The 8,996-nt window shown below is 34.4% G+C and overlaps 2 protein-coding genes across 2 annotated transcripts; both read right to left on the reverse strand.

The window, feature by feature from the left end:
• Positions 1 to 215: 215 nt before the first annotated feature.
• On the reverse strand, positions 216 to 2,452 carry LOC116136932 (protein CURVATURE THYLAKOID 1A, chloroplastic). Its single transcript, XM_031422610.1, has 5 exons — positions 2,275 to 2,452; positions 1,385 to 1,476; positions 1,133 to 1,240; positions 870 to 941; positions 216 to 452 (listed from the first exon to the last, which is right to left on the reverse strand). The coding sequence occupies exons 1-5, from the start codon at positions 2,426 to 2,428 to the stop codon at positions 387 to 389; spliced, it is 492 nt and encodes a 163-aa protein (XP_031278470.1). The 5' UTR covers positions 2,429 to 2,452; the 3' UTR covers positions 216 to 386.
• Positions 2,453 to 6,687: 4,235 nt separating this feature from the next.
• Positions 6,688 to 8,506, reverse strand: LOC116136995 (protein CURVATURE THYLAKOID 1A, chloroplastic-like). Its single transcript, XM_031422679.1, has 5 exons — positions 8,363 to 8,506; positions 7,857 to 7,964; positions 7,605 to 7,712; positions 7,342 to 7,413; positions 6,688 to 6,924 (listed from the first exon to the last, which is right to left on the reverse strand). Exons 1-5 carry the CDS (start codon positions 8,504 to 8,506, stop codon positions 6,859 to 6,861), a joined length of 498 nt encoding a protein of 165 aa, XP_031278539.1. The 3' UTR covers positions 6,688 to 6,858.
• Positions 8,507 to 8,996: the final 490 nt, after the last annotated feature.

The raw sequence follows: 8,996 nt of genomic DNA on the forward strand, positions 1-8,996 counted from the left end.
AACCAAACGCACCCTGAATGAAATTTGTTTGATTTATTTTTTGTCAAGCACTGCCACTGCTGAGATAATTATAACTTAATATGTTTTTTTACGAGGTAAATTTAGTATTATGATTGATGACTGAGGAATAGCCAGAGCTGGATCGATTACCAGTTATTCCTGAAATTTTAGGTTCCTGATATCTATCCAACCCACAAAAGCATTCACAGAAACCATACACATCCAATTGTCACATTTTATTCCATGAACAAATTGAGACATACAACCATGAAAGATATCCATTCAGAGCCTACTCTACATTACAGGATACAAATGCCTCTTATGCAGGGCCAAAATAAACTATGATCGGAAACAAATATAAATTGCTACCAGATCATATGTGATATCTATTCAGTTCCAGCAATCTTCTTCTTCAATGCTTCAATATCCGTGGCCAGTTCTTTTCTGCTAGACTGAAGAAATAATTCAAGTCGTTAGAATTCAATTATCTTAAATGCATGAAACAAATTACTAATCTTTCTAATTTCATTCACATCAAGCCGAAAGGAATATATCTAGAACTGTGAAGTTTGAGCCAAACGCGATTTCGAACACATGCCATACCTCTTTTCCCAAGCAATGGGTATTGTTTCATCAAGTTCAGAGCTAATATATACAAATTTCCAGTGCTGTTGAAAATATTTGGTTTAAACATCTAAATAGACAAATGTTCCCTTTTCATAATGCGGATTCGGTATAATTCAATGTAACAACCCATTTCTACAACCCATAATGCGGATTCAGTATATCAGCATAATATTGATTTTAAGAATCACCCGAGAAAACATGAAACTAAACGCATGTGAGTTTTGGCTGTCTCTTAATCTTACCTTGAAGAGAAGGTATCTGTATACAAACCATCCAGTATAACCAAGCCCAACTAGCTCCATGATCTTAGGAAGCTGGTAAGATTAACCAAAAAAGAAATTCAGATTGGTTCCTTGATATTCGGGAAAGAGAAGAAAAAGGATAACAGGTTTACATGTAAACAATAAATCATGACAAAGCAGTTGAAAACTTTTAAGGACATTAGTATCGTCAAGAATACCAAATAAACGAGAGAAAAGGATGCCTTATTTTAGAAAGCACATACCAATGGGATTGAATTGATGGCACCAACAATCGTTGAGGATAGCCAAACGGCAACAATTGCCCCGCCTCCATAAAGAATTACTGTGGACTTGTTTTCAACTGCATCCCACTATTAAACATAAGCAAAGAAAAAAAAAAGTTAACGGTGGATAATCCAATTCGATTAAGAAGGTTGAATTTACATAAGCCAAAAAGGTGTACACAAGGGATAAGGCATTCCTCCATAGTTCCACTTGTCAGCTTTGATTCTCACCTTTTCCTTCAAGTCTGTAAAAAGTTCACTAGCATCAACAGGACTCTCTTCTGAAGAAGCTCTGGTCTGGAGTGAAGAAAACCTTCGGGACTCTTATTTGAGAGGCAAAGAAGTATCAGCACAAAGATTTATAATTTTAAAGCAACTTGCTCAAACCAATGATGGGGAAATTAGCTCAATCATGAATTATAACAATATTCAAGTTCCTCAAACACTTCAAACAGTGTCCTCATTATGTGTAATCTAGACATTTGAGTTCACTAGGTTTTTTTTTTTTTTTTCTTGCATTACGAAAGGTGTCCAGACCAGCTTATGCACATCTGAACTAATCCTCAGACCCTAAAGTTAACTACCAGATAATCCTCTAGTGACCACCTTTATTAGCAACCAATATGAATCAAGAACTGTTCAGTAATACACGTAAGAGTCTCAGTTCACCACTCGGCCACCTAGGGTTGCTCATAAGGTAGGTAGACTATATCTCAGGAAAAATAAAATAAAATTCTTTTGAGCCCTTACTTTCAGTTGTTAGTTTAAAATTTATGTGCAAAGATTTGATTTCTAAAGCAGGAGACATAAGAAGTGAGTGAATCTTCGCAATTCGCGCGCTACAGTGCAATCCCCATGGAAATACAAGGGGAGAGTCAATAATCAAACAACAATTTCATTATTAGCTATATAATTGAAACAACATTATCATCCACCTTCCAAGTCCTAAATTATTGTTCTCCAACTAAATTTTTTGCTATTACCAACCACAAAACCACCCTTAATAAGTTTTTCAGTATTGTTTCTGCAAGTAACCCAACATTGATACATAGTTGAACTTTCACTAAGCAACAAAAATGCAAGCTTGTAAACATAACAATATTAACAAATGTGTGTTGTACCTGAAACTTGTTTAATGGAAGAAGAGAAAGATGAGACAGACAAACGAGGAGGAAGATAAGGAAGAGCAGAGCAGCAAGGGGATTTGACAGTGGAGGTGATGCAGACACGTGGAGTCAACACAGCAGTGGCCGCCGCATACGCCGTCGCTGCCATTTGATTGATAATTTGTTGAGGAGAGTGATACTCTTATCTTGACTTTAGATTTTCTGTTTCTGGTTTATAATATTTTTGTTTTAATTATGGATATTTTATTGTTATATTTCGGACACCGATTCCTCTGTTTGACACGTGGATCATCTCGTCATTTTGATTGGCTACTTCTCTATCTGTAATCCACGTTTGAGGGGTCTCTAGTAGGTGGCTTAGGCTACTAGAGAGAGTCCGGATTGCCTGCGGTACCGAGTAGAGATTCGTTTTGTGTTGAGTTCACTACGTATTGTTACATGTGCAAACGACTTGTCGTTTAATTTTGTTTATATTTTGCCATCTGTCTTGTAATCGCCATCAATAATGTCATTATCCATTTTACTATCCATCTTATTAACTTTTGTAAATACAAAGTATAATAAAGATATCATAAGCATAATATAGATATCATATATAATTTTAACAAAGATGAATAAGACGGTTAATAAGTTCATAAATAAATATAACATTATTGGATATTTTATAACGTATCGTCATTTGTTGTACAATCCCAATACACAATCGGATCAACTGATTCCCTTCCATTTCTTAAACGCGGTATTTTGAAGTATTCCAAACGACCCTGATTACTTATTCAACTGATTTGTCATTAACATTTCAATCAGTACATAAGCATCACATAAAAAATGTATAATATTATTTCTTTTTAAACTTTTAATGCTAATCAATTAATTAATTAATCATGTGTAATGAAGACTAATAAGAGACCAAATCATATTAAACATTACTTTTTGGTGGTAGAGTGATTCAATAGAAACTTTTGGATGTATTATTCAAAAAAATTTTGAATTCAAGTTCTTCTCCAATTATTAATAAGAATAGTCATTAGAATTCTTATCCGACTAATAGTTTTAAAATCTAAAAAAATTAGTCAAAATATCCTCGATCATATAAAAAAAAAATTCATTAAACTGATATAACTGACAACTTAACAGGACATGAATGTTTTTGGCAACAAGTGATGTGAGATTGGGCCGGACTTTTCTCCATTTAGGTTGACTGAGTAATTGGAGAATTTACGTTAAGCATAACTTTCCAAATGTCAGGGGGCGACCTCGTAATAGCCTTTACCCAACAAGAAGAAATGATGGTTTCATTTGTAAGTTGTGTTTTTATAATATAAAAATAAGTAAATAGGTTAGAATGGAGAGTAACGATTTTAATTAAATTAAAAAGAAGATTTGATTTTGACCAAAATGGCATGGCTAAAATTAAGAAATCTAATTATGGAGGTTTTGTGTCTTCACTTGCGGAGATACCGTCCCAAGGCTTCGTTGGCACCGTCGGGTCACAACAAGTTGTTTCTCACTAACCAACTAACCCAACTGAAGAGGAATCAAAAGCAATAACAAATACAAAACTAAAAGATATGGAAACCACCATAACCCAACTCAAAAGGATTCTTTCTTTTTTCTTTTTCTAATGGTGCTGCCAGTCTAATATGAATTTAATATTCTTGTTACTATAACATTCTTGCATTCATTAATATTGCTAGGTTTTCCAACTCACCCACTTACTCTTAGACAAAAGCCAAGAACATCACGACGACGAACCAATTATCTTTTGAAGAATTCAGACCGATTCCCTATCAATCTCTTCTTTTTTTCTAAGGTGATTTTGGTTTACCTATTCTCAACAAAGCCTTTTAATAGATGATTCTTGCGTTGCATGCAATATTAAATTCCACTTGTTTTGGTGCAAAACTTTCATTGAGGAAGGATCCTTTTTCGTGGGTGTGGTCTCCATTTCTTGTTTATATAAAAGAAGAAGAAGAAAGCTAGCTTTGGTCATCAATTATTTTCCAGCCTAGCTGAAATTGAAAGAAGATGGATCTTGGTGATTCGTATCTTCTTGAAAATCGTTCGACATGAAAATCACAAGTAAGCTTCGATGGACATACAATGGGATTGAATTGATGGCACCAACAATCGTTGAGGATAGCCAAACGGCAACAATTGCCCCGCCTCCATAAAGAATTACGTGGACTTGTTTTCAACTGCATCCCACTATTAAACATAAGCAAAGAAAAAAAAAGTTAACAGTGGATAATCCAATTCGATTAAGGAGGTTGAATTTACATAAGCCAAAAAGGTGTACACAAGGGTAAGGCATTCCTCCATAGTTCCACTTGTCAGCTTGATCCTCACCTTTTCCTTCAAGTCCGTAAAAAGTTCACTAGCATCAACAGGACTCTCTTTTGAGAAGCTCTGGTCTGGAGTGAAGAAACCTTCGGGACTTTTTAGAGGCAAAGAAGTATCAGCACAAAGATTTAAATTTTAAAGCAACTTGCTCAAACCAATGATGGGGAAATTAGCTCAATCATGAATTATAAATATATCAAGTTCCTCAAACACTTCAAACAGTGTCCTCATTATGTGTAATCTAGACATTTGAGTTCACTAGGTTTTTTTTTTTTTTCCTTGGGGACAAAGGTGTCCAAGCCAGCTTATGCGCATCTAACTAATTCCTAAGCCCTAAAGTTAACTACCGGATAATCCTCTAATGAATACCTTTATTAGCAAATCAATAATCTTCAGTAATACACTAAGAGTCTCAATTTACCACTCGGCCACCTAGGGTTGCTCATAAGGTAGCTAGACTACATCTCAGGAAAAATAAAATAAAATTCTTATCAGAAAGCGTGTGAAGTTTGATTGTTTGTTATTAATGTGAAAATCTCTCCTGATAGCGTGTTGGTTTTGAATTGATAGGCAGGAGAATCCTGATTTACACTACTTTCATCCTGAGTAACACAAGAACCAGTGTCGCGTGTAATTAAATAAATTAGTTTGTTCTTTCCTTCCATCCATCTTCCAAGGATCATAATTCTCCAAGATACTTGTTTCCATTAAACTAAATAAACAATTTAAATTTAGTATATTTTCAAATTATTAAAAAAAAAAAACCTTGACCTTGCAATATAAATTATATAATAAGTAAATGTAATTTTGCACATTGAAAATCATTAGTATTTATTTTTAATTTTAATTTAAAATGAACATTTAATTTGAATCTTTATCTAGTTCATTTTTTAGTTCATTTTCATTTATTTTTCATCGTCATATCTATTTGCGAGATATGATTATACTGAGGGGGCGTTTGGGTTGGAGGTAATGGAAGATTATTGGGGTTATGTCATCTTATATTACTTGATTACCATGTTTGGTTGTCAAGTAATATAAGATATATGTAATCTTGCATTACCAATAATTGTTACTGTTGGTAATATTGGAGGTAATCTGATTACTTCCATTTTTTTAAGTATTGTAACTTGTTAGATTACTTTGATAATTTTATTTTTATCACAAATCTATCCCTTATTAATAAATTTTTTTGATAATAATGCCCCTGTTTTAAAATAAATTTACATTAATATACTATTTCAATTTTACCCTTGTTTAATTAAGTTTTTAGACAATAATGCCATTATATTTAAAACAAATTACAGACCACCACCGTCACCCACCCACCACCACGGACCGCTGCTGGAAAGTCATCGGAGTCCCTAAAAATGACCAAGATTCGTGGGAGACTCCGAGAGGCTTCGACCATTATCAACAAGATCTCACCCAGATTTGGCCTATAATGGCCAAGGATCTGGCTTGATATGGCTAGAAACACCCATATTAGAGCCTTGTGGTTACGGTGAGCTACTCACGGTGACTTTCGGAGACTTCCGACGGAGGTTTGAGGTGGCGACAGGGGTGGGGGTGATTTTGTTATAAATTAAAGTTTTATATAAGTGGGGTGTTTTAGCTAAATCTGAAATATTGGGAGTTAAAAAATTATTTAAAAATTAATAATAAAAATAATATTATATTAATATTTAAAAAGAGGGTAATTTAGTAATTTAAATAACATACCTACCAATTTATTCCCCTAACCAAACATATTAATATAACATACCCACCAACCAACCAAACACATTTTCCTAAAGATTTCCAGTAATCTTAAAGGTAATATAAGATCCCAGTAATCCAACATTCCCTTAATTAAACGCATCCTGAATGGAATTTGTTTGATTTATTTTTTGTCAGGCACTGCCACTGTTGAGATAATTATAACTTAATATGTTTTTTTATGTGGTAAATTTAGTATTATGATTGATGACTGAGGAATAGCCAGAGCTGGATGAATTACCAGTTATTCCTGAAATTTTAGGTACCTGATATCTATCCAACCCACAAAAGCATTCACAGAAACCATACACATCCAATTGTCACATTTTATTCCATGAACAAATTGAGACATACAACCATGAAAGATATCCATTCAGAGCCTACTCTACATTACAGGATACAAATGCCTCTTATGCAGGGCCAAAATAAACTATGATCGGAAACAAATATAAATTGCTACCAGATCATATGTGATATCTATTCAGTTCCAGCAATCTTCTTCTTCAATGCTTCAATATCCGTGGCCAGTTCTTTTCTGCTAGACTGAAGAAATAATTCAAGTCGTTAGAATTCAATAATCTTAAATGCATGAAACAAATTACTAATCTTTCTAATTTCATTCACATCAAGCCGAAAGGAATATATCTAGAACTGTGAAGTTTGAGCCAAACGCGATTTCGAACACATGCCATACCTCTTTTCCCAAGCAATGGGTATTGTTTCATCAAGTTCAGAGCTAATATATACAAATTTCCAGTGCTGTTGAAAATATTTGGTTTAAACATCTAAATAGACAAATGTTCCCTTTTCATAATGCGGATTCGGTATAATTCAATGTAACAACCCATTTCTACAACCCATAATGCGGATTCAGTATATCAGCATGATATCGATTTTAAGAATCACCCGAGAAAACATGAAACTAAACGCATGTGAGTTTTGGCCATCTCTTAATCTTACCTTGAATAGAAGATATCTGTATACAAACCATCCAGTATAACCAAGCCCAACTAGCTCCATGATCTTAGGAAGCTGGTAAGATTAACCAAAAAAGAAATTCAGATTGGTTCCTTGATATTCGGGAAAGAGAAGAAAAAGGATAACAGGTTTACATGTAAACAATAAATCATGACAAAGCAGTTGAAAACTTTTAAGGACATTAGTATCGTCAAGAATACCAAATAAACGAGAGAAAAGGATGCCTTATTTTAGAAAGCACATACCAATGGGATTGAATTGATGGCACCAACAATCGTTGAGGATAGCCAAACGGCAACAATTGCCCCGCCTCCATAAAGAATTACTGTGGACTTGTTTTCAACTGCATCCCACTATTAAACATAAGCAAAGAAAAAAAAAAGTTAACGGTGGATAATCCAATTCGATTAAGAAGGTTGAATTTACATAAGCCAAAAAGGTGTACACAAGGGATAAGGCATTCCTCCATAGTTCCACTTGTCAGCTTTGATTCTCACCTTTTCCTTCAAGTCTGTAAAAAGTTCACTAGCATCAACAGGACTCTCTTGAAAAAAGGGACTCCCTTGAGATTTATTTTGGTCTGGAGTGAAGAAAACCTTCGGACTCTATTTAGAGGCAAAGAAGTATCAGCACAAAGATTTAAATTTTAAAGCAACTTGCCAAACAATGATGGGGAAATTAGAGCAATCATGAATTATACAATATTCAAGTTCCTCAAACACTTCAAACAGTGTCCTCTATGTGTAATCTAGACATTTGAGTTCACTAGGTTTTTTTTTTTTTTTCTTGGTAGAAAGGTGTCCAGACCAGCTTATGCACATCTAACTAATCTCAGAACCCTAAAGTAATACAGATAACCTCTAGTGACCACCTTTATTAGCAACAATATGATCAAACTTTCAGTAATACAATAAGAGTCTCATTACCACTCGGCCACCTAGGGTTGCTCCTAAGGTAGTAGACTATATCTCAGGAAAATAAAATAAAATTCTTGAGCCCTTACTTTCAGTTGTTGTTTAAAATTTATGTGCAAAGATTTGATTTCTAAAGCAGGAGACATAAGAGTGAGTGAATCTTCGCAATTGCGCGCTACAGTGCAATCCCCATGGAAATCAAGGGGAGAGTCAATAATCAAACACCATTTCATTATTAGCTATATATTGAAACAACATTACATCCACTTCCAAGTCCTAAATTATTGTTCTCCAACTAAATTTTTGTCATTACCAACCAAAAACCACCCTTAATAAGTTTTTCAGTATTGTTTCTGCAAGTAACCCAACATTGATACATAGTTGAACTTTCACTAAGCAACAAAAAATGCAAGCTTGTAAACACAACAATATTAACAAGTGTGTGTTGTCCTGAAACTTGTTTAATGGAAGAAGAGAAAGATGAGACAGACAAACGAGGAGGAAGATAAGGAAGAGCAGAGCAGCAAGGGGATTTGACAGTGGAGGTGGTGCAGAAACGTGGAGTCAACACAGCAGTGGCCGCCGCATCGCCGTCGCTGCCATTTGATTGATAATTTGTTGAGGAGAGTGATACTCTTATCGCTAGATTTTCTGTTTGGTTATAATATTTTGTTTTAATTATGGATATTTTATTGTTATATTTCGGACACCGTTCCTCTGTTT

The sequence above is a fragment of the Pistacia vera genome, unplaced genomic scaffold (genome assembly GCF_008641045.1).
Source record: "Pistacia vera cultivar Batoury unplaced genomic scaffold, PisVer_v2 Contig320, whole genome shotgun sequence".
Classification (NCBI taxonomy): Eukaryota; Viridiplantae; Streptophyta; class Magnoliopsida; order Sapindales; family Anacardiaceae; genus Pistacia; species Pistacia vera.